The sequence below is a fragment of the Biomphalaria glabrata genome, chromosome 5 (genome assembly GCF_947242115.1).
Source record: "Biomphalaria glabrata chromosome 5, xgBioGlab47.1, whole genome shotgun sequence".
NCBI lineage: Eukaryota > Metazoa > Mollusca > Gastropoda > Planorbidae > Biomphalaria > Biomphalaria glabrata.
In genome coordinates, this window is record NC_074715.1 from 17004160 (window position 1) to 17030406 (window position 26247).

General features: G+C 36.8%; 2 protein-coding genes across 8 annotated transcripts in view; one reads left to right on the forward strand and one right to left on the reverse strand.

Moving 5' to 3' along the window:
* LOC106064336 (uncharacterized) lies at nucleotides 1–17310 on the reverse strand. 2 transcript variants are annotated; one of them, XM_056028919.1, is made up of 5 exons: nucleotides 17185–17310; nucleotides 16839–16945; nucleotides 3476–3718; nucleotides 2034–2189; nucleotides 1–938 (listed from the first exon to the last, which is right to left on the reverse strand). In XM_056028919.1, exons 3-5 carry the CDS (start codon nucleotides 3657–3659, stop codon nucleotides 721–723), a joined length of 558 nt encoding a protein of 185 aa, XP_055884894.1. In that variant the 5' UTR covers nucleotides 3660–3718; nucleotides 16839–16945; nucleotides 17185–17310; the 3' UTR covers nucleotides 1–720. The 2 variants fall into 2 exon arrangements, with proteins under 2 accessions (XP_055884894.1, XP_055884893.1); XM_056028918.1 differs by lacking the exons at nucleotides 16839–16945; nucleotides 17185–17310 and adding an exon at nucleotides 4933–5088.
* Nucleotides 14448–26247, forward strand: part of LOC106064334 (UDP-glucose 4-epimerase-like) — a 19055-nt gene continuing 7255 nt past the window's right edge. The window contains exons 1-3 of one of the 6 annotated variants that reach the window (XM_056028916.1): nucleotides 14448–14621; nucleotides 14784–15013; nucleotides 25525–25655. In XM_056028916.1, coding sequence (XP_055884891.1) covers nucleotides 25532–25655 — 124 coding nt within the window. In that variant the 5' untranslated portion in view covers nucleotides 14448–14621; nucleotides 14784–15013; nucleotides 25525–25531. Of the gene's footprint in view, nucleotides 14622–14783; nucleotides 15014–17440; nucleotides 17583–19536; nucleotides 19654–24406; nucleotides 24611–25524; nucleotides 25656–26247 lie in introns of those variants that run through there. The other 5 variants (XM_056028915.1, XM_056028917.1, XM_013222846.2 and 2 more) reach the window with 5 other exon arrangements.

The window sequence follows — 26247 nt, forward strand, 5'->3', positions numbered from 1 at the left end:
CAAAAAAAAGAATGTCTTTATTGAAAAAGAAAAAATGAAATGACATATAATTAAAAGTTTTTATTATAGTTTGAGCTTCACTCACTCACCCTCCATGTTATTTATTTAAAGATCTTTCTAGACCATTCTAAAATCCAGCCTTTTAAGTTTTGAAATAATCCGTTTTTATTTTCTGCGAAGCCGTTAAATAAATTATATGAGACTTATAATGTAAACCATTTCTTGTACTTTTAAGGACCGCAGCAACAAATGTATAAGCGCTTCAGCTTAAAGCACACAAATAATTTTTATTATTTATTGGGAACAGTTATCTTCCAATATAATAATAATAATAATAATAATAGTCTTTATTGTCCGTAAGGAGTGCATTACACCAAACAAAACATCATAGCTGTATACAAAAAAATTACATCCATACCAGACTGTCATAATTTACATGTGAAAAGTTTATATCGCTTTCTTGATCATTTTTATTTATAGTTTTATTCTCCTTAACTTCCTCTATACATTTTTTACGTTCTTTAGATTCCATTTTGTCATTGTGACTTTTGTCTATTTCACTTTCTTCTTCGTTCTCTTTCTCACCCGTATTTATTGCTTAAAAAAGATTTCAATTGGATGCATAAAAAATATATTATTTGTCATCAATTCTTCAATGTTCTGTACTACGGATGCACAGAATTTATATATGAAAATCCAATGGTTCTAACTTTTGTATATTCAACATCTCCACGCCAATAAAGTAAATAGAAGACCTTTGATGCACGACAGACCGCCTGAGATAAGAGCTAAGTAAAAGCTCCAGTAATATTCCACCATAACGTGAGCACCTTTGACGTCAGTGCTGCAGGCTAAGTATCTTGTGACTGGTATTGTGGTCTCAATAACCTCGCTCATGTCCATAACAAATACAAGACAACCAATCAAAACAAAGGCAGCTGTGGAAAGAAAATCCAAACTAGGTTTAAATACAAAAAGGAATCATGTTTTTCTCCGCTATTTCTACTATTAGCATGCAATTTCTTATTAGGATTGTTGGCTGGAAGAAAAAAGGTGGAAGGAAAAAGGCTGTACGATTTTCCTTAAAAAAAAAGATAGTTTTGTATTTATTTTATTAATATCTTTGGAAAAAATCACTAGGTAATTGGTCATACAGTGAACACTTTGATTTGATCATCTTCATTTCAATTTGGCCTACGTCTTTTTATCAATGAAATGTTCCGAATGAGGTCAAAGTAAAAACAAGAAAAACATTTTAAAAAATACATTTAAAAAACAACAACAAAGCTTATATTAAGTGTAATTGTATCAGTTAGTTTGGATCCCCAGAATGCAAAAGATAAGCGCGACCACTAGGACCCAATTAATGCTGTTAAGGGCTGCTATGGGGATAATTCTAATCAAAACGGTACGGGACCATAACGGGCATGTTTATATGGACATCATGTATTTTTGCTACTTTAACTTCGGGTAACTTTTTTTCAGAGATGGAGTGACCTCTCCACTGCTTGGGGAAAGCCTGGGCCGTAAAGGTAACTTGGGCTAACAACATAGGGCCATTTCACGTGTGCCTTACAGTCGTCTATACAGTACAGTGCAGCACTTAGATTTGTAAAAGCCCCAAGTTATTTTATAAAAGCAGTCTATACAGTACAGTGCAGCACTTAGATTTGAAAAGGTCCCAAGTTATTTTATAAAAGAAGTCTGTGCAGTGCAGCACTTAGATTTGAAAAGGCCCCAAGTTATTTTATGAAAGCAGTCTAAACAGTACAGTGCAGCACTTAGATTTGAAAAGGCGCCAAGTTATTTTATGAAAGCAGTCTAAACAGTACAGTGCAGCACTTAGATTTGAAAAGGCCCCAAGTTATTTTATGAAAGCAGTCTAAACAGTACAGTGCAGCTTTTAGATTTGAAAAGGCCCCAAGTTATTTTATCAGCCCAGTTTACATATGTCAGTGCTAAATATTTCTATGGGTCCTCAAGCTATAGTATAGCATAATTTGCCTATAGGTAAATCCTACACAGCACAATACCTGCAGTGAGTGCAGCTATAGTGGTAGGAATGTAATATCTCCATAACTTCTGTTTATCTCTCTGCTTGATGTAAAAATAAAATAGTCCGAAACCAACGGCAATAACGTCAACAACAGCAGCAGCAATAAGTAAACCAGCCACAGAATTAACACTGACTGAAATACATACAGGTATAAGATAAGATACATTTATTGGTCTAAACAAATGGACAGTCAGTTTGACTACAATTGCCCACCTCAGCATTACTAGTAAAACAATAAAGATGCAAACACAAACCACCAGCGCTGTATGAATTAGGCTTCTATTTAGTTCTCCGTGAAGAGGAATGATCTTGAAACTGGAATAAAGGAGTTTTTTTTTTTTCATTTTCTGCTCTAGCCTTAATGGAGAGGAGCGGACTGCTTCGTCCAGATCTGATGTAACTGTGGTTTTACTATTGATGCATAGTCTATTTATTTGGATACGGGTAATATAAATGTCAAAGAGAGATCACAAACTAATAGGCGACCCCATTCAGGTAAGTCATGGTTACACATTTCGCTACATTCAAACCTAGACATAATGATTACTCAAATGATTATTACTTAACTTTAGTTGTTTGTAAAATGTTTTTGTAAAATATTTTACATGTTTCGGATGTTTCTTCAGGGTTGAAGATAGTTTACTTCCTAATCCAAACCTCCCGCAGGACTACGGGGGATAGGAGCGGGCAGGGTTTGAACCCGGGACCATCGATAAATCCAAACAACAGTCCAGCGCGCAAACCGCACGACCAGGCAGAAACATTAGGTTACCATAGTCTACTCTGTAATCTTCTTAGCGGTGCGTATCATTTAGAATTCTAGATTCTACATATTGTTCAGCTAGTGAATCCGACAAACTGTATTTTTTTCCAATCCTCATGTTTTTTTTTTTTTTTTCAAACAAAGGTCATTAAAAACAATATGTATTAACTGTAATAATATCTTATATAAAGCACACTATTTTCCCTTGCCACAGACTGCATAAGAGCCAACAGCTCAGCAACAAAAAGCTGTCTAGAAGAAGAATCTTAATTTAAGTTAGATTTTTATCCTATATTTATTAAATGTAAACAACGGCAGCAGCCTATCTTTATTAATTCCCAACTATAGACTAAATTTAAACAATCGGAACCATTAGAAAAGGGACATTAAAAAAAATTCCAGTACATTTAATGCAGTTATATTAAGTTTTTCTGTTGATTTGCAATAGGGCGGCTAAATCTAGACTAATTACTTACATAACAGCCCGTCGTCACCCCTACTGGCCGCCATCCATAGATCTCCATATTCCCCTATCCTTAGACCTTTTTCATTTTATTATAAGTGTTGTCCGACTCTATTTTAGCGTCACCAGGAGCTTTCTGGATATCCTCTCATTCTCCCTCCCCAGCCCCTGCCCTATGATGTCATCTACTTACATTGCGAATATCTATCGTCCTGCGTCCTTCTGATCAGGTCACTGAGAAAACAGGACTGGAGCACGTCGTCTCGAGAGTAAAACAAACCTCTCTCAGTTCGTGAGTAATTAAGGTTATTAGTCCATACCATCCAGTCCGACGTGGCCAGCGCTATGATGACCAAACCAAATGTGATGAGAAACATCAGTAGCCACAAGGCTAAGGGGAGCCTTGAACGACTGCAGCAAGACAGCTTTTGGACCACTACAGACCAAAGAGTTAGAGAACTTTTATTAACGTTTTTATCGAATCTTATTTTCTCTATCTTCATCCATATCTATCTATCTATCTATCTATCTATCTATCTATCTATCTATCTATCTATCTATCTATCTATCTATCTATCTATCTATCTATCTATCTATCTATCTATCTATCTATCTATCTATCTATCTATCAGTCCGTCCGTCCGTCCGTCCGTCCGTCTGACTATCTATCTAGAGTTATCTATAAAATCTAAGCTGTCAGTCTTTCAATGACTGGCTCTGTCTAGTAACATTTCTTTTGGGACAAATAAACTAGGTCGTTGTAATGGTTTCAGGGATTGCAGTCGAACTGAGAAATTGTTTATTATTATGTTATTTTATTATTTTGTCTTTATTGATTTCGAAGTTGCACATAAACTGCTTATCTTTTTACTACTGCTTTAAAATCATTCATGGATGGGCACTAGAGGACTGTGGTCGTTCTCCATCACCGATTGGTATGTGGATGTAATTAAGCGGGACCTCAAAGCAGTGGGTTTATTCTACCACTAAAGGAAATACAACCTTTACCTGCGTTTTATGCGAACAGGAATGTCTCTCTACGGTAGACTCTACCTTCACTTATCCCTTAGTCTGTTAAACCAATTAGACACCACACATGATCAGTCTAGACTAGTCAAGAGTCTTTTGTCAATATCTTTTGCCTTGAATAGAATCTCTTTCTAAGACAGGCCCGTCCATTCTTTTGTGCTCTCTTTCCATCGCTTTTTCTGTCTCTTCTTCTTTTTTCTGGAACTGATCCCTGAAGGAAAGTCTTTGCGAGCCCCGAGAACCTTATGATATGGCCATACATTTTTAGTTTGCGTTTTTGGACAGTGGTCAGCAGGTCATCGAGGAGCTCAATTGAGAATCGCATTCAGTCTTTTTAGTTGATACCTAGGATCCTTCTATAGCATCTCTATTCCGTTGCTAGGACTGTCCTCTATAGTTCGCAGTTAGCGGTTAAGATTCACAAAAAATGTGGCCATGACCAAGAAGCGCATCAGTCTGACTTTAGTGTCGATGGCTATGCCTTTGTCTGTCCACATTGTTTGAGTTTTGCAAGTGTGGTCACATGAAAAAGTGCTTTACAAGATTAACTATAGTCGTTCTACGATGGAGACCAACAATAAGTATTTTATTTAAAAACAACAAAAAAACTTAGCTACGTACCCATGATTTATTCTGTCTGGTTGTAGTAGATAGTCGCAAAACTTACACATATAAATGTTTATTTAGGGTTCGTGGGTGTAACGCCGAGAGACAGTTACAGTAATCTTAATGCATGACAGTGATCAACTGATCAATACCAGCTTATTGATAAGAGGAAAGAGTGAAGGGGAGGGTGGGGGGTCAGCAGGAGAGCGTTCTGTACAACTCAGTGAATAGGTATCCATTCATTGCCTTTTTTATTTTTCTACACATCAATGGTAGGAATATAATAAAGTTTCGTTTTACTTTCTAGAGCTAGAGAACGTGAGAATGTCTAAAGGTAGGTGTATTCATGTGTGTGTGTGTGTGTGAGAGAGAGTTAGCAGAAAAGAAGTAGTATGAGGTGAGACACACACACACTCGAAAAACAAAAACGAAGGAGAGAGAAAGAGTGTGAGGGGAAGAGGTCAGTACCTATATATCCCTGACACTATGTTAAACGGAAATCGTGTCATTTCCTCTCTATCATTACACCTGAGATTGGAAAAAGACCACCCATTCAGTGGCGTCACTAGAGTGTGTGTCATCCGGTGCGGACCTTACCCCCTAGTGACGCCACTGCACTTATTTATGGTCAGCTAGGAGTTATTGAGTTTCTATCATAATATGCTCCAGAAATAAGTTACAAGCTGTAGAGAAAATGCATCCTTGGATGTCCTAAGCCTAAAACTTTCTCCTATTTGATTGGTCAGAGGTTCCCCTATATTTGCATTTTTATATAGGGATTTGATATCATCAATAGGCCAAGTGTTTTTATCTATATTAAATTCCCTCGTTGTGGCGATGGCGCCAAACCCGAACAATGTATTCAAATAATTCTGACCAATACCAAGACTATTAGATGGGGGAATCTGTTCAGACAAGGGAGACAATTCTACATGGGATATGGGTTCGGCTAAGTTTCCATCTAAATTATTAGATACAACCCAGAATGGCTTTGATTTGTTTAGATAGAGCTAAAGGTGTCCCCTTCAGACCTTGCATTCTTTGGGGGAAGATAATGTAGTTAATAGTTTCTGTGGTAAACAATGAAGGGTATCATGTAGCCAACACAACGATCAACCAGTTGGGGGGGGGGCAAAGCTAAAGATATCCCTTGGATCTATAGCAAAATCCCGATCTTCACCGGGGGGTCGAACTCGAGATCTCTCGGTTCGGATGTCAAGCGCTTTACCACTCGCCAACCAAGCCCCGCGCCCTCCCCATGTGATTTATGTGGGGTGTCAGAAATGTTTAAAAAAAAAAAATAAAAAATTATTAGCCTCTAGATCCTAGCCCTAACCTCCTTCAGGATGGTAGAGGAAGGCAGGTTTTGGAACTATAGGCCATCGTGACGACACGACAACCCTAAACGCATACAACACAACAAGGCAGCAGCCTTCCATTGCTGGATAGGCCTATAAGTTGCTAGGAAAGCGAAACAAAATCTAGCTACAAATCCTTAATCGGACAAAGCAACACGAAAAGCTCTTTAAATATCACGTGATTAGATGGGATATAGTCTTAAGAAAAAAAACGGGGTGGACAACACGAAGTCGCGTAGCCTTACGGAGTGCGATTATCAACACTACACTAATATGGACGGTTTGTGACCAAGTGTAGTGGACAACTTTGGTTGCTGTCACATCACTCCCCAAGATGCAAGTCGTGGGTTGATGGAGGTTTGGGGGGGGGGGGGAACATCAAATGGATGACACCTCAATCAAAGGGAAAACTGAGTTATCTTAGCTTCCTTTTTTTTAGTTTCCCGAGGGGAGGAGATGGTCAACTAATAATTAATAAAATACTCTGAAAGACACAAAGATAAAGGCACATTCCTCGTCCCATATGCTAGGACAAATTTGTACAAATACTCCTTCTTCCCTAGTGCTATTAGAGCATGGAATGGGTTGCCTGAGCTAGCCAGGAAAACCAGTGACTTGGCAGAATTTAAGTCATTGGTTAATATGCATGACTAAATGCATGACGCGTAGGACGTAATCATCTTCTTTTTTGAAGTAACGTCTGTATTATATAAGATAAAAACTGATAAAAAGCGAGTATGGACACGCGATAACTTTTGTAATATTATGAATGCTTAGAAAAGTCATTAACGCTGACAAACAAGATATCCCAATTCTTCTTTGTTTATGGGTCAAGTCTGGGGTAAAATGAACTAGCGTTTACCTAGAAAGATTACCGTTTCTCCAATTCTAGTTGAAAACATATTTTCCATACAATCCCAGGACGGATTTCTTTGATAAACGATTTAATTTTTCAAAGGGAAACAACTATAATAATACTTGCTTGAATGAAAGTACAGACATGCATTATGTCCCTTGGAGATGTCCAAGATAAATCAAGCGTGCTTAATAAAAGGGTGAGGGAAGGGGGCGTCGATTGCTCTAAGACAGCGGTTCTCAACCTTTGAAGTTCGGCGACCGCTTTTTACAAACCCCTACTCTGCCGCGACCCCCCTTCCCACCCACATATACAGCAATAGAAGAATAGACAATAACAATCGATATTTTCGATGACCTTTGGTGACCCCTGGCAAATCGTCATTCGACCCCCATGAGGGTCGCGATCCACAGGTTGAGAACCCCTGCTCTAAGACCTCATATCAGGAACAGCGCTATTGGAATCATGTGAAAGATTCACGAGCAGCAAGGTACTTATGTGTGTGTGTGTAAAAAAAAAAAAAGAAATCTTAAATCTCATATGGATCTGAAAATAATTGCAGATTGGGACATTGCTGCAGGGGCGGACTGGCTACATGGGCAACTGGGCAAATGCCCGGTGGGCCTAAATGGATCTGTGGGGTTGCCGATTAGACCATTGTAAATGTCAGTACGTCCATCAACGCGATTGGCCTCGCTTTACTTTTTATAAAAGATCTTTACAGACTTTGTTGTGTAATACTAAACACATATTCTGAAATAATGGATTCGCGTACACCTCTGCGCCGCGCTTCTGTGCTTTTTTTAATCCTCTATTAACATTAAGAGATGAACAAACAACGTAAGACCTAGACCTCTATATTGTTTTGTTTGACATGTTTTGGTTGTTACTTGAAAATAGCCCCAAAACACCCCCACAGGGCTGCCGAGGGGGCGGGAGTGGATGGTGGGCAGAATTCGAACCTTGGATCATCGAGCCCAGAACGCATGACACGCGCAGCCATCAAGTGTTTTGTTTGACGCTTTTAGACTAATTTTTTTTTTTTAACAAATTGAGATTTTTTTTTTAGTCTATTTCTAAGTGGGAAGCGTGGTCGAGAGGCTTAATACGCTTGAACTTGGGCTACCTGTGAAGGGGGTTAGACACGCGACTCGGGGCAGAGTAGGCCTACTGAGCGCCTAAAGGCTGTACGGAAAACCTTATCCCACATACCCCCCCCACTGTCCACAAATGAGATTGGACTGAGCTCTGAGCATGTTATAATTAGGAAAGTGGCGCTATGGAATAGCGAGACTTTATTTAAATGTAGAATTATAATACATGCGTTCAGTTTTATGCATACTGTTGAACTGAACTGTGATGCCCATGGGTCAAGGCAGCCCGACACGAGATTCAAGTACAAGTTGTGTATAGCTGTTATATTATGAGTAAAGTATTTGATTGTTTACTTTTTCATTATTTATTACACTCATTAAAGTCTCTCGTTATATCGGAGCCCAAGTTATCAGGTTCTTGACTTAAGCCATATTGTTCTGTCAAGGGTTTATAGAGAATCGTTACAATATCATATACAATCAAGTTATGGGCCGAATCGTATAGTAATACCCGGGTCGATTTTGAAACCCAGTCTGCCCGTGTGTTGTCTGATGTGCTTGACAGACTGATGTTCATTCTTCATTTCGTCATTTAAATGAAGTATTTTTAGCTTTTTTTTTTTTGAGATGCCAATGTTTGTAGCCTACGTGTGCTGGCCTGTGTTGATTGGGTGTCTGGAAATTTAGACACCGGACTTTTAGGCACCGGATATTTACGCACCGGATATTTAGGCACACGGAAATTTAGGCCCCCGGAAATTTAAGGCACCGTATAATTAGAATCTTTTCGACAAGGTGGAAAATTAGACACCGGAAAATTAGTCAATCTTTAATTGTAAGCTTAATTTTGAAAATAATTAAAACGTTTTAATGTATATTTTATCCTTAGGATTACTGCATTTTCATGATACAAAAGAAAAGCTTACAAAACGGAAAAAAATTACAATCAAAAGTTAAGGTCGCAATAAAAGAGTGCCTAATGTTCTGCCTTGTCATAAAGTGACTAATTACTCCGTGCCTAAATTTCGGATGCCTAAATATCTGGTTCCTAAATTTCCTAGATTCGTTGGTTGATATGTAGGCCTAGATCCTAAATGTGAAATACAGTTTCATACGTCTTGATCTATATAGTCTAAGTAATAATAACAAATAACAATAATAAATCTTTACTATTCATAGAAAAGTTGTCTTACAATCAATTCTGGATGTACCTATAGGCAACATAAAGTATTGCTAATAATTTAAGGTTCCCCATTTGCTTGTGGGCCATAAAATTTTGTTTCTCAGGCCTTTACTGCAACGAAACACTTCCAACATTCAGAGCATTTAGCGGAACACTTCACACATTCTTAGAATTTATCGGAACACTTCACACATTCGGAGAATTTAGCGGAACACTTCATATATTCGGAGAATTTAGCATAACGCTTCAGATATTCGGAGAATTTTGCGGAGCACTATACTTATATTTTAGGTTGGATTATTTCCTTTTATTTAGTAATTTTAGTTACAAAAATATTCTAGAATCATCTTAAGGCCTATTATTTATTTTGATATATAATATAAACCTATAATAAAATCATAAAAATGCAGACATAAACTTCAGAAACGGTAAGGCTCAGTGACTTTGAAAGTAGGTCTATGACGTCATTCAGGCGAGGTAAAATGAATTCTAATATTTAACGTGACGTCTTTTAAACCTGTTTCTAGACTTTCACTTTGTTGAGACATAACAAATAGGTTGCAGAAAACGGAAGTCATGTGACGAACAGCTTGTTTTGAAGTATTGTGGGACTTTTCAGACATACTCGATCAGAAATCAAATTCAGAATCTAGATCTAGATAAAAAGAACAGACTACGTTGGGCAGGTCACCTTGAAAGAATGTCAGATAACAGGGGAGCAAAAATCGTATACAGGCAAAAACCAAAAGGCAGGCGACCCAAAGGCAGACCCCGAATGCGATAAATTGATGATGTAAAAGCAGATCTGCAACAGCTTGGGGTTAGGATGTGGAGACGAAAGACCCAGGAGAGATCTGAGTGGAAGGATGTCTTGAATCAGGCCAGTGCCCTCCAAGGGCTGTAGCGCCACTGGGATGGATGGATGGATAGATCTAGATCAGTTCAAAATTTAAAGTGATGTTTTTATCTAGAAGCTACTAGAATCAACCTTTCTTTTTTGTATTTACTTAGGAATTAATTAATACTTCGTGGAACATATTCAGACCCTTTGAACACACTGATGCAGCTACATGGGCGGGCTGGTTATATGAGTAGGCCTACAAGGGTAGACACTCATGGACTTTTAGCTGTTCTAGATCTGCCTCTACATCATCAAGCCACCGTCGCAAAACAAAATCAATGTCTATTTCCAGGCATAGGTCTTTTTTCCGCTGTGATCAGTCCATATTTGTTTTAGCTTTCGTAACAGTTTTATTTTTAATAAAACTGTTAACCCTGCGCATAACTATCTAGGCGGCTGCCTAGATAGCTGCATTTATTTTCAGTTAAGTTGCCCTAGCTTTTGTGGATCCCTCTACTTCAGGGGTGGACTGGGTATCAAAATCAGCCAGGGCATTACCATATACACCGGCCCACAAATGTCATGTCATATATTTTCGGTGTGTGTGTGTGTGATTTTAAACCTCTCCGCAATTTATATAGTGTGTGTCTATATGTAATTAATCTTCATTACATTCTTATCTTTCATTCTTTCAAACGTTTTTTTCTACCCTAGAATACTCTCTTCCTATAATTGGTGAAAGACAGTATACACCACCAAGGGACAGCTAGGGAGTCTGGGGGAGCGCTGCAAGCTCCCCCAGTGGGGTCCGGGATCCAATAATTATTTCCGTTTTTTTAAGCTTTAAAAAAATGCATATTTTGAGGTATCTACAGTGCAATTAGCCTGCTAATCTTCCGCTAAAAAAAATCAAAAACTAAATCTTCTATTCAGTGGAGTCCAGCGACTGGTAGAAAAAGGTAAAATGCTTTAGTTTTTGTATTGGAGGTGTGGGGGGAGGGAGGGAACTCACAAAACCCCTTTTGGCTACGCTCATGAAATTTGGTGACTGTAGTTTGCTTAAGTTGGCTGCACTGGGGAAGTAAGTAAAGTTTCCCTTTCAGACAATGAGATCTGAGGCCGGTGATGGTTTGAATTCCTCCCCTCTCGGCTACGTCCATGTGTTTTATCATAGGTGTAAGCCTAATTCTATTCAAAATATATAAAGTTTGATAACGCATCGAAAATTGGATGTGTGCTTTCGTAGGCTAACATAATGTATTCTATTTATACGTGTATGTAGTCTGAAAACTATAATAAACACTACAATAGCAGCCTTAATGAGTCTCAAACTTTTTGGTATTACTTATAGATTACAGACGTTTCTTTAAAAAATAAAAATAATTAGGTCCTAGGCATTTCACGTGTCAATCTAGTCATGCATGTTGATCTGTGACTTAAAATATGCTAAGTCATTGGTTTTCCTGGCTGACTCAGGCAACCCATTCCTTTAAAGTGGTATCACCACAAATACAAAACTAGGGGTCTATCGAGCCGCCGTCCTCCCTACATTGCTCTATGGCTCAGAAACATGGATAGTGTACAGTTAACATGCAAAGAAACTGAATCACTACCACGACATGTCTGTGAAAAATACTGAAAGTCAAATGGCAAGACAAAATACCAGATACTGAGTCCTTCAAAGAGCGGGTCTGCAAAGCATCCACGCAGTCCTGATGCAGTCCCAGCTGCGATGTGCAGGACACGTATGTAGAATGGAACACCACCGCATCCCTAAATGACTCTTGTATGGCCAACTAAGCGAAGGAAAGCGCTCGCAAGGTTGTCAAAGAAAGCGCTTCAGGGACACCCTCAAAGCTTCTCTGAAGGCGTTCAGCATAGACCCAGCCACCTGGGAGACAGAGGCACATGACAGAGCATCATGACGTCGCGCTGTGAAAACCGACGCACAGGTTGCTGAGGAAAAGAGAACAAAGCTGGCAGAAGAAAAACGCCAGAGAAGAAAAGCAAGGCCAATGACACTAGCTCCAGCTGGAATAACCTGCCTAGTGTGCGGCCGAACATTCCGGGCTCACATAGGTCTCACCAGCCACACGAGGAGACATAAAACCACAGTGCAAAGCCCTTAGCCCCCTGGATGACAAAGTGGTCATAATCGAACTACGATGGATGAACTATATATATATATATATATATATATATATATATATTACATTAATTCATGAGAAGTTTATCGCAAACCAACTTTTAATTATCCGACTGCATAGATGAGACGCCAAGTCGGAGCCCTAAATCTAGAATTCTAGAGGTTCGTCCGTGAGACGATTACGTAACAGGGTTTCGCACGATTCATCACTGAAAAGTTTTTTTTCTCACAAATTAATTGCTTGTATTTATTGTGATCATCGTTAGCGTTTGTTTTCGGAGATTTAGACAAGTTTATGAGTAGACATCAGTTACATGAATCACTTGAAATTTGTCAAGGAAGGATTCTTATTTTTGTTAGTCAATCAGTTTCAGTTGCAGCTCTGTCTGCATACTTAGCACATTGGCCGCTGATGGATTTTTAGAAACGACGAATATTGTTTAATCTGAACACGATCATCATCAGTTGGTCCAGACTGAACATCTTGCCACATAGATTTTGTTGGCGAATAATTCAACGAAACCACAGAGGCTCGGTTCCATTTGACTTCTAATAGCTGTTGCTGTCAACCACACTTGTGGCACCATCAGAAGTCACTCTCACTAATTTTTCCAAGGGAAAAAGATTCTCTGTGATAGTTGAAATTTCTTTGACATTGCTTCCCCACTGGTAATCCCATGAATGCTCTTAATAGCTACGAATTCTCTGATTTCAAAACTGTTGTTTTTATCGCGAATAAATATCAAGATTTTGAGAGGTATCAGATCTGTCAGTTCACTCGTTAGAGGCAACAGAAAATAGCCTTACAGCCGACTCATTTTGTTCTCATTTTGGTAAATATTCTCATCAGGCCTCCACTCTAGGTATAATATAACAATCACCTCTCAAACCAAGATTGCCATTTTATTTATTTAGGCCCTATGTGTTTGGTTTCATAAAGCTGTTTAATGTTTTGTTCTTTGAAAAGAGCCACTCTTTCTTTATAAATAAATACGATGGCTTACTGTCGGTACCAATCCATTTATTCTACCTAGGGAAATATATTTTTAAAACTTTTTCTTTGACAGTGGATTTTCTACACTTTGTGCCGATGTTTCGGCGGGACGGATAGAACCACGTCTGGCCCGCGGCCATATTTTGGGCATCACTGCTATATTTCGACAGGAACCCCGTACCCACCACCACTTTCACACTTTTCGGCCCTTTATTATTTTTACGATGACAACCTCGTAACTTTTTTTTTATCACTCTCCAGTGTATCGACGCCTAAATTAACACACAGTTTTCATTTCTTGAATTCTAAATATAGTAACTTTGGTTAGTTTGACCTTATTTTTTTGTTTTTCATCTTTCTTTGATTCTTTGTTCACACACCAGCATAATCCAATCCGTATACATGTATATTACTAGATATTGGCTGCCTGGTCGTACGGTGTTCGCGCTGACTGTCGTTCTTATCTTACATAAGAAAAAAATGATTATGTCTTACGCGTCATGCATCTAGCCATGCATGTTAACCAATGACTTAAATTCTGCTGCTGTCACTGGTTTTCCTGGCTAGTTCAGGCATCCCATTCCATGCTTTAATACTAATAGCACTAGGGAAGAAGGGGCATTTGTACAAATTTGTCCTAGTCCTAGTATATGGTTTATATTACTCTAAACTCTAAATATATATGGTCCTAAGTTCATACCCTGCCCTCTGCCATCCCCCGTCGTCCAGCGGGAGATTTGACTAAGAAGTAGATAATCTTCTACTTCTACTCTGAAAGAAAATCTGCAACATGTAAAACTAACACATGACGCGTAGGACGTAATCATCTTCTATTTTGAAGTAACGTCTGTATTATTTAAGATAAGATATAGATCTAGTTTTAGAAATCTCTGGTTTATACTCGTTTTGTTGGTTAGATTGGCCATAAGAATATATCAGTGACCTCCGCAAAGGCGCCGATATATCCCTCCTCCATTGGGTGTGTTTCCGCTATTCTCTCAATCCATACTGCCACGCGACGACCTAGATCTAGATTTTCGTTTCAGGGGAAATTCATTCAACGCTAAAACACAATCTAACGTAGAGGCCTAGAGTCTAGAGGTAGAAGTGACTGTTGAGTGTTAGCCGGTTCAGATTGATTAGATAATCTTTTCTAGATCTTAGATCTTCTAGAATCTTAGCCAATTACAATCTAGATCTAAACTGAAATACAACTTCAGTCATATTTACCGGTAATTTAATTACCTGCTATAGTATTAGTATTACTACCAGTAACTTAACTTTTAGTCTTATTAGATTTTAGTAGATCTAGATATAGAAGTCTACATCTAGATTCTAGATATCTACTATTTAAAAAGTATTTAGTATTAATTTTATTTTGTATCCTATTTAAGTTTAAGTATTTTAATTAGTAAATTACCCAACAAACGAGTAAACAAGCTACAAAACAAGCCTACACACTTCGTCCCTACGACCTACTACAGTACTGTGGTACAACAACTTGTAACAAGGACTACATTACAAATAGATCTACTGATCTGAAGTAGAAAAAAATATAGACCTACTCAGAGTCTCAGGCTACTGTAACTGTACAACTCAGAAGCCGGCAAGGTTGCAAGAAAAAGTACGTATCATTAGTCTCATTAGATCTAGATTATTATCATTATATCTTGTAACATTCTTGTAATTAACTTATAATTAAGTAATTATTTTATTATCCTACTCCCACTCAAAATCAAATTTTGATGTGAGGGTACTTTTTACTATAATAATTGGTATAATAGTTAACCAGATAATAGATCTAGAATAGATTCAATAGATCTACCCTGTTTCTGGGGTTAGTAGGGACTTCATAAGAGAGGGGTCCCCACAATACAATACTAGATTATAGAGATAAAATATCAAAATTTCAGATGGTCAGCAACTTATGTTGTTGTTTTTTTAAACATTTTTTTTTTTTAAAACTTTTTTATCAACAATACTTTTAATCTTATGATTGATAACAATGTCATAATTAAGAAGTGTCCACTTGTAGACTGCTTGTTACATTCCCGAACATTGAAATTACACTTAGTTACACTTGGTTTTGAAGGTCTCAAATTGCACTGAGAGCACTCATTTTCAGAAATGAAAATGATAAAGAATAGGCTCTGATGTTCTGAACAATGATGGAACAAAACCAGCTATCTATCAAAGCTAGCTGCTAGCCCTACTCAGCATTGAAAGTGATTTCAGTGAAATCATCAATGATTTTTCATAAAAAATAGCTAGCGAAATTCCATTTGTTAAAGCAATAATTCAGTTTAAAATAAATAGTATTTGACTTTAAAAAATTACTGCATTCTTTCTTGAAATACTTTTATTTGTTGGCAATAAATTTTTAATAGACTTCACCCGAAAAGTTTTTTTTTTTCTTTTATTTGGAAAATAATTAGAGATGCTGATGGGTTGCCAAATCTACTAATGTAACAATTAATTATTATTAATTATTAATTTATTAATTAATATTATATAAAATTACTAATTAGATCTTCAAAATCCTAGATCTAGTGTATAAATCCTACCCTAGTCTACTAAAGTCTATAAGATCTATAGTAGACTATTGATACAGATTATAGAATTAGGGGTCATGTGTCAGTATCTAAGTAAAGACTTACAGGGTCAGCACAAAGTTCTCATGACTTTATATTATAATGATTAGTAATGTATCTCAGCATGAAGTGAGATCTTATTAAAAATAATACAAGCAAAAAAAAATCTTGTTGATTGGGCTACCTTTTTTTTTTCTTGCTTTTTTTTTTTTTTATTTTTTTTTTAACAAAGTAAAAAAATATGCAGGAAATCTTTTTACAAAAAAAAAAAATCACAACAACAAAAAAAAAGTAAAAGCAATTAAATGTAAACTTAAAACAAGTCCTGAAGAGCATAAATGTCATGCATTCAGCCCACATCACCTCACTGCTTCCTTTTAGGGAGATGAGCCTGTGATAAAAAAAATCTGGCCAATTTATGGTCACCCTATTGATTATTAACACACTGTTGTTGTGACATTTTATGGTGAGACATGGGTGGGTGTGTTTCCTCAAGCACAAAATGGTTCATCTGATGCACATTGATCACGTCATAAAAACTTTATGCTTTTTAGAAAACTGTACCTCATATGCCTATGATTGTTGTAACTATATATGCCTATATATGAGTATCTGTTACATAGCTGAAGATGCATTGAGACAGTCTTGGAAAGGAATGTAAGCATCAAAAACATTAAATATATTTATCAAAACAAAATGTACACAAACAGAAAGTAATTTAGTTTTTTCAGAAACTACATGCTTTAAGGGGCTTATGGAGAATCATAGGTATGCTTGATTGCAGCATGGGGGATTTCTTGTTTAAATGGTGGAGTGCATGCTGTAATAATGATTGTTAAGTTGACCTTGATCACATACCTAATTATTTCCAAGATGTTAACAGTGTTAAGGCAAGTACAGTCTTCATGCTGTCAATGATGACAAACCTAACCTGTTTATATCACATACTTCATGGACCCCTAGGCCTAAAAAAAAAACAACAACAAAAACTGAAAACAAATGTTCATCCTGCATGGTCCATCCTGGAATTATATAGTTTTAAACAAGTTGATGACATCATGAGAACCTCTAATTAATGAGGAAAAGTAAATGATGGTATTAAAACACAATAGAAAAAAATTAGAAAAGTCTAGATTTTCTGTTTAGTAAACCTGTTGCCAGACTAAAAGTACCACACCTTTGGTAAAAAAAAACAACAATTTACCTTCATTATTTGCGGCAGATTTAGTCTAATAAAAAAAAGTACCATTAATGAAAAGGTATTTAAAAACGTCTTCCCTAAAATATTTCTCAGTTCTAAGCTTTTCTTCTGTTTTAATTAATTTTTGTTTGTTCAGAGTATTGGTGTAGCCTGCACACAAGCTTATTTATGTAGTGTATGTTTCTCTCACTTCAGCAACCTTCACCTTCATGTTGCCCTTCTGCCCACTTACAATCAATATTATCTTGAGAGTGTACTTGTTGGCTACAATTAGCAATTAGAAAGGTCATGTTGGCCAAATATAAAAAAAACAAACTTTCAGTTCTAAGACAATTTTACTGACCTCTACTAAAGAGCTACAGTGTGTTACCTTTTGCTGGATTACTTGAGAGGTAGCAAAGGTAGGGGATGAATCTTGATATTACATTTCACTGATAACTCGACTACAATGTGTTTGTTGTTGGCCACATTATGGAGACTTTTTTTTTTTAATCTTAAACAATGTTTCTGCTTTCATGTTATCTTCTTCAAGCCAGGTTTTTATTTTCTGCTGAGCTGTTCCCTGTTTTGTAGCCTATGCCAGGTTACTAATGGTTTAACAATGTTATCATGCTTATGTTTGTAAGTTGCTCCAGATGTCTGTGTAAAGACTAGTTTGAAAGTATCCTTGCTGTGATTCAAATATTATATCTTATCATAATGTGCAAATAATGCATTGCCACTTTTTCTTTATTTACTACTAGCCGGATATGAGGGCCTTAGTTTGGGCATAACTGATCTAATGCAGGAGGGAAGTTTAGGTCTAGACAATTAGATATTAACAAATAAACATGACTAATTGGAGTCATAAAAGACGAATCCTTGCCTCTAAGTAATCTACCATTAATTACACTCACGTTTTCATGACAAGCCTTATATTTAAAATGAAAACATTGAGGTGCCCCAAAGTCACTTTTAACCAGATATTATTGGGTCACCTCTGAAAAACATTGTTAGTATTTTCAGCCGAAGATTACGTAGGAATTAAAAAATTTGGCTAAGAATACTACTACAGCTATTCAGAGGTGTACTTGTATACAAGCTGGGAAACGCTGACTTTTCACTTTGTTTGTCTTGACCTCTGGTGTGAAACTGTCATGACCTTTTGGTGAACTTAGAAAAAAAACAACAATCTTACTAAGCAGACAGTCCCCCGCCCTGTCACGCCCTGTTAAATTTTTGCTTTTATGTCTGTGTACGGTACCAGTTTATGCTTTATGAATTGACCTGGTCATGCTGGACTCTCGTTTGGTCGTCTCGATGGTCTCGGGTTCATATCATGCCCTCAACGCTCCCCCATCGGGAGGTGGGGACCAGTATCTAGATTTTCTTCAATTCTGGACGAACATCCGAAACATGTCAAACATTTGACAAACATCTCAAAGGGCTACATGGGAATTACCTTTCATATCGTATTGCTTTTAATGATAGATGAGTATTTGAGGATGCCACGGATGATAAGGCTGAAAAAGTGACTTTAGGCGCACAATATATACTATTATTTAACGGCTGGATAATACACTAAAATTGCAAACATTATTGGCGCATGCTTATCCAAAGAGTATTTGTATAGTTCAAAGTTTCCTGCTAGCTCGAGTTGAGTTTAGAAGCCTTGTTTCCGAGGAATGTGACACTAAATGTGTGCGCTAGTTTGAACACAATACTTTGTCACATCTTTTCCCTTTGCTCTGCAGTCGTACATTCATAGATGCTTGTAGTTATGAACTTTTGTCAGCTGTCTCAATCTCGAGAAGGAAGTACTAAGACCATCCAAGGAATGTCCATGTACTCATGTGTACCTATACCAATCTGATAATAAAAGAACAAAGATGAACAAGTATACGCATTGGTCTCTTGTTGACACGGTCCCTGTCTGGTAATCTTGGGGAGGCGGCTGGGGTGGTAAGAGAGGGGTGAGGCAGCAAGCGATACTTTCATTCATGTTTACGAGCCTGACTGACTTATTCATATTGGATGTATGTTTGTCCACCCCTCCCAGTTTGTTTTACATTTTCGCGTTCTTTTTATGTTCTCATTTCGGTATAACCCCCACAGAACGAAAGTGACCGCTAAGTCTCTACTAATGTTAACTGTCAAACTTAGATCCGAATATTTTTTTTTCTTTTCTTCAATTCTGGATTTCTTTCTCATTGTTGACGTTCTTCTAAATTTCCTTTTTTTTCCACGTGCAAATTTCAGTTTAAAAAAAAAAAAAAAAGGTTTTTGTCTTCACTTGTAATTCTTAGTACCGTGTTGCAATATCTATCCGTCAGGGGACGTGACCCATGACACGGTCTGCCCCTTCTCTCCTTCCCTGTTATTAAGTTACCAAAACCTCTCCCACATCGGCCCGCCCTCGTGTCACTGAGTAGGTTTAAGCCTGAGACATGTACTTCCTTTTATCAGGACGAATTGCACAGAACCACTCGTCAGGTACGATAAGTAATTTTGTTCATTGTTTTACCTAGTCTCTCTCTCTCTCTCTCTCTCTCTCTCTCACACACACACACACATGTTGACATTTATGGTCTATTAGGTTACTATAACATAATCAGAGCTTTCCGATGATTAAAAAACAAACACAGTAAAATAGCTTTATTCTTCATAGAGCTCTTAAAATTATTTTTTTTTCAGAAATCTTGCTCATTAGAAGATTTAATCTTGTGTAGAGTTAACAGGTTGACAAACATTCCGACAACTTATGTAACTTTGGATTTTATATCAAATAAGCAGGACTCTTTGTTTCTGAAGAGATATGTCCTGGTTACTAAACTTTATATATTTCATATCGAGAGAAGTCTCGGTATGAAATATATAAAGTTTAGTAACCAGGACTCTTATGTTTCTCTTCTCTCGATATGAAATATATAAAGTTTAGTAATCAGGACTCTATGTTTCTCTTCTCTCGATATTAAATATATAAAGTTTAGTAACCAGAACTCTGTGTTTCTCTTCTCTTGATATGAAATATATAAAGTTTAGTAACCAGGACTCTATGTTTCTCTTCTCTCGATATGAAATATATAAAGTTTAGTAACCAGGACTCTATGTTTTTCTTCTCTCGATATTAAATATATAAAGTTTAGTAACCAGGACTCTATGTTTCTCTTCTCTCGATATGAAATATAGGCCTACCGTGTAAAGTTATTTTAAAACAATTGTGTTTCTTTTTTTTTATCTTGACATGATCGTTTTTCTTTTTCAATCAACAAACATTTAACAGCCAAGAAGTCCCGCGGCGCTACTCTAATTTTAGCAAAGATAAAAGCAATCTTTCTTGTAATCTAGAAAAAGAATAGTTTAAAATTATTAGAATTAGTTTATGAAATACATCTTCTTTTAGCTCGACCGTTGCAGTTGTGAAGGATCAGATTATTTGGATTAGCTTGGCTTAGTCGGTGTATATTTGTTTTCTACAGGGTTTGATCTTGTTCTATTAGATCGGCAAGTGTAGTAGGATATTGGAAAGAGTCTGTTTTGTAATTGTAGATATAGATCTTTATTATAATTTATAGCCTCAGGGAAATTGTCTATCGGGATGTAAGTTTTATTGATAATGGAAGACAGTGTGAGACACACACATACAGTCAGAAAAATAAATTAAAAACGAATAGCCTCTCTATCTATCTATCTATCTATCTATCTATCTATCTATCTATCTATCTATCTATCTATCTATCTATCTATCTATCTATCTATCTATCTATCTATCTATCTATCTATCTTTGGTTCAAAATAAAAACACAGTTGTAAACCTGGTGTAATATCGTCTATTATCCTCTATAAATTGCTATTTATTTGTATTCTAGATCTATATTTACATCACACAATGATTGAAACACATTTGAGAGAAAGGGAGCCATAGACTTGTATTAAAATTAGTTTAAGCCAGACAATTGTGTTGGTCACATTTGGCTTGTGCTGCGGTGACTCTGTGACCTCTTGAGTTTGGAGGTTAATGTCATTGTCTCTTCCGATGGACTAAGAGAATAGGCGCTTTCCAAACTACATGTATAATATTACAGTTTTGATTTAGCTCTATCTCTCTATACATATAATATATGCATGTATAATGTTTTGTTCATGCCTCACATCCAAGTAGTAGCTCATAGTGTGCTAAGTAGCTTGATTTTATATCTCCAATCGTTATGTGATTGGCTGCGATCTTATGACCTAAAGATCGTATTGACTAGTAAGAAATATGTAGGCTACTGTTCGGTTGTTCTTTTCAATTGTGAATATTGAGCAGGTACATCTGCATGAGTGTTGCATGGTGGTACGTAATCGATCTGTTAATAGCTTGAAAGTGAGCGCAAAGTTTTAATTACTTTTGTACTTGACATCGAGTGTTTAAGTGGTTTATAACTTTCACGCATTTTTTAGCATGGCCCACAATTAAGGCGTTTGTCAAATCTTTGAACTTTGTACTAAAGTCTATATTAACTCACTCTGTCTGTCTGTCTAGTTGGATTCTTATACACTTTTTTTTTTTGTTCTCCCACTCCCCATTCTCGGATCAAGTTGACATTTCGCACAATTATTCATTATTGATGACAACGCAGGAATGAATAAAAAGATTAGCTTTTGTCACATTCGAGACTTATTGAGATGTCAATTAAAAAAAAAGAAGTAAAAGTTTAACTGACTTGAGAAATCGCGACAACTTTTGCTGACTACAGATCACTGCGGTTAGGGTTACCACGTGTCGTCTATTACAAGAAATGTTTTAATCTTGTCTACTAGCATTGTATCACTCTGGAAGGGTATCTGTATATATAAATCTCTACGTCGTTCAACCATGAGGGATACCTCGCACGCACGCCGACTCTCTAACCCTCCTCCCGATGTAAACGCACTATGATTGGACAGGCTGCACGAGGCTCTATATAGGGAATATTAAATATACTAACAATAATTAATAAGCTTTTTGAGCCCACGAATTCACTCTTATAATAGTAGGTCTACTTCTATTATAATAGTATCTAGACTCTAGATCTAAATATATGTAGGCCTACAAGCAAATGTTTTTATTTAAAAAATTGGATTTAGGTCGATTAGCTATTTTGATATCTCCATTCATACTATTTTTACATTCACGCATTTGCTTTCTTATAACATTATTATTTCGTTTAATTGTTTCCAAAACGCTTTCAGTGACTACATCTACAGTCAGTAATAGCCAAATTAAGACCCGCGGGTCGCGGGTAATATATGTATGACTAGTAGCGTAATAATTGGATGTACAGTGGCAATATTTCACATGTTCATTCATAGTAAGTAAAGTAAAGTTCCCCTTTAAGACCTTGTGGTCTATTGGGCAGAAGAAGTATAGAGTCATCTGTTTCTGTGGCCTACTGTTAACAAGGGTGTCATGTGGCTAGCAAAACGAGCAACCGCCTTTTCTTTTCCCCAACTAATATCAGGTACCCATTAAAGTTGGGTGGACTCAGAGGCGCCCAAAGATCACAAAATTAAAAATCCCAGTCTTCACCAGGATTCGAACCCGTGACAACGCTCAGCCACCGCGCCTCCCTGTTCAATCATAATATGTACTACTTTTATTTTCTTCACTTTGGTTCGTCGTGCTTTATACCTGTAGTGTTGAAAGCACTGCTGAATACATTGGCGGGCCTTTATCTTCTAGAGACAACAAATTGAAACTAGTCTTTGATTACTTAAACATGTCTACGCTGTCTTGTCTCTAGATACTCAATACACGTTTAGGCTAAGTTCTTGACGAATCATGAAAAGACACACGTTTTTTTTTTAAAGAATAATAGGCCCTATACATTTTTAACTGAAGACTAACAATTTATTATGATATTATGACACCCTTGTTAACCGTGGGCCACAGAAACAGGTGACCTTTACATTATCTGTCCCATAGATGGCAAGGTTTGAAATGGAAACTTTAATTTTACTGAACTTATTTTCATTATGCCGCTGTCACCTGATTCAAGAAATTAAGAAAGAAAACACCGACATAAACCATGAGGTTTCCAAATGAAGATTTGAATCGAGCGAAGAGCGTTTATTATAGCCTTTAGACACATACATTAACTATTAGCATATTATTCAGTTAAACGAGTTTATTTATTTATTATGATTATTACAAGACAAGAAATGCTTGAAGTGCCCTCTTTTTTTTTTTAAATTGACAACTGCTTTGCTAAGATCACTTGAGTTTATTGTTGTAAACGTCTTCTGCGTGCAGATCCGATTGATGACGTGCATTGTTCAAATACACTTTTTTTGGGAATCTCGCGCCAGTGGCGTCGCAAGGTGGACCTACTTGTGGGCCCGGGTTCAACATTATGATAGTGCACCCTTCTTTTTTTGAAGACTCAATGTAATCAAGACTTATTAGAAAACATTCGGTGCTTGTATGACTTCCTAAAAGGAAAGAACAACTATGTTTCAATGGAAGCCATGAGCGCGGGCGAAATAAACCGAGACCAATCGTTAACCGTACTGACCTGTGACGTGGCAACGAGCTATTTGTCTAAACTGTCTACAGGTTGTGACGTTGCATGTCAGCGTTGAGGCCTTCTATAACGACTGGTCTGGGATGAGCCCCCCCTTCGCGCCACTGGTCTACCGCCTGTTTCTCTTGTGCAGGCCGGTATCTTACGTTGAGTTTGTCACATCTGTTCTTGTGTCCCGTGGTCCAACTGGTGCAGACGCATATACGTGTCATTAGTTTTATATTGGCTAGGGTACGTTCTCTGCGTAGTCACACAATCACCGCGTGCCTCACGCCTCCTAGCTGTCTTCCTGGCACGCCCATCGGTAAACATCTGGTTTACTTCCATTGATCCGGCTCTCCCAAATGATTCCTTATAAACAACTAGAATGTTTGTTTCTAGGTCACGCGTCTTGTATCTAGGACAAAAAACAACAACACGTATCATGCCATTTTAACCTAGATCTAGATGAATACAATATTATAGCAGTGTACGGTGCAGTTCAAATAGTGAAATCTTGTAAGCTCCATATATCTTTATTTCTTTAAGAGACAACTTCTCTCTAACTCCCCCCATTGATATGAATTCACGGTGACGCAATTTCCGTGACGTAGACTGTATCTATATTTAGCCCATTCACAACAAAAGCATGTCACACACTTTAGTAGGTCTACATGTCTGCAATCAACTGGGTGTGTTCCACAACAGCTTAGCATGGTCCACTTTGTTAAAGCATTGCTCCCACACGTTACACGTTATATTTTTGTTTGCTTAGCGTAGCCTACTAGATAGATGTGTGATACTATAAGTGTAACGCAATATATACGCAATATAACAGTCGAGTAGAATATCACTAGATAGAGAATCAGGCTTTTGTTCAATATTTGTGTTTTGAGAAAGAAGCTTATATGATCATACTTTCATAGGTAAATTTAACTAATATAGTTGTTGTTTTTTTTAATGTGTGATTCCTAGACATGAATTAAGTATAGTATGTATTATATTGTATTTGAGCAAAATTGCTGAGATAGTTTTTAACTATTAAAAAAAAAATCATTTGTACTTTTGACTGTTTATACTGGCTTTTGAGTTTATGTATATACAAAGATCACTTTAGATCTAGAATAGCATTGTGCAAGCTGTACATATCTTGCTATACTCTTAAGTCAAAGTATACTGAGATGGGGAGATTACTTTAAGTACTTACTCTTCACAATTTTCTGTCCTCTTATTCCCATTGTGAAGGCGCAGTGGCAGAGCGGTAAAGCTTCCGAACCAGGTGTCCCTGGTTAAAATCCTGGTGAAGACTGGGATTTTTAATTTCAGGATCTTTGGCGCCTCACCCAGCTCAGCTATGGTTACCTGATATAAGTTGGGAAAAAGTAAAAGCAGTTGGTCTTTTTTTTTTGTGCTGGCCACATGTCATCCTCATTAACAGTGGGCCACAGAAACAGATGATTTTTTACATTATCTTCCCTATAGATGGCATGGTATGAAAGGGGAACTTTACTTGTTGTACTTATTTCCATTGTAAACATTGAACATCTGCTGATCATATATTGATGAACAGTCTTTAAAGATTTTTTTACCTTTACATAATGAAAACCAAAATAATTTACTTTTCAAATATGAAATGAGAAATCAATGATCAGTTGTATCTAAGAGATAATGACACTTCATTGCTGAGTATCAATTGATATTGTCTAGTATAAATATCTTCATAAGAAATAGTTTGTTCACTTGCACTGTCTTTACATTTAAATTAAAATGTATTAAACAAAATATATCTCATTTAAGTGACTTTCATATTTTCACTTTTCCAATATCTTTTCTTCTCCAGCTGTAAAATGTCTGAAGACTACATCTTGGTGACAGGTGGTGCTGGGTATATTGGGAGTCACACTGTGGTAGAACTGCTCAACAGCAACTACAATGTGGTGGTTATAGACAACTTGGTGAATGCATGCATGGGTGAGTGACATCTGATAAGTAGTTTAGATAAATTGATGAATGAATGAGTGAACCCAAACAGCAAATAGTCCCAAACATAGAAACTCAATGATAGTGACAAAGTGTAAGGGTAATAATTAAATTACCATTGTAACCATGTGTTTCCTTCCTTATAATAAATTATTTTAGAAAGCCAAGTACTCAAGTTACATTCATATAAATACCAAGTTAACTATTAAAAATGATATTTACTGTATCTAGTGTATACTAATTGTGAGCTCTTGGAACATCATCAGATAAAAATATAAGACTATAAGTATAGGTATATCTATGTGGCTCTGATTCTTCCCATCTTCCCTGACAGTTCCCTCTAGTTATTAGACTGTCAATCTCTGAAGAAAAGCATCATGGAACATGTAAGAGAATTGCATCACATTACAATTATTACTCTAATTTTTATAACATAATCAAAACAAAGGAAACTATTCCCTGCATTACTTTGTTGAAAATATATTGAAGTTAGTAGATAAAAAACCTGTCACAATAGATTTTAATATAGAAGATAGCTATGCAAACAGTTTGCCTCTTACTAAAACTTAATTAGTTTAAATTA

What these genes read in the sequence shown, in the direction of transcription:
- LOC106064336 (XM_056028918.1), bottom strand. An exon ending in GGACGATAGATATTCGCAAT is followed by an intron (nt 2,190 to 3,475) that starts GTAAGTAGATGA and finishes TATGTATTTCAG; the next exon opens with TCAGTGTTAATTCTGTGGCT. An exon ending in TATAGCTGCACTCACTGCAG is followed by an intron (nt 939 to 2,033) that starts GTATTGTGCTGT and finishes TTCTTTCCACAG; the next exon opens with CTGCCTTTGTTTTGATTGGT.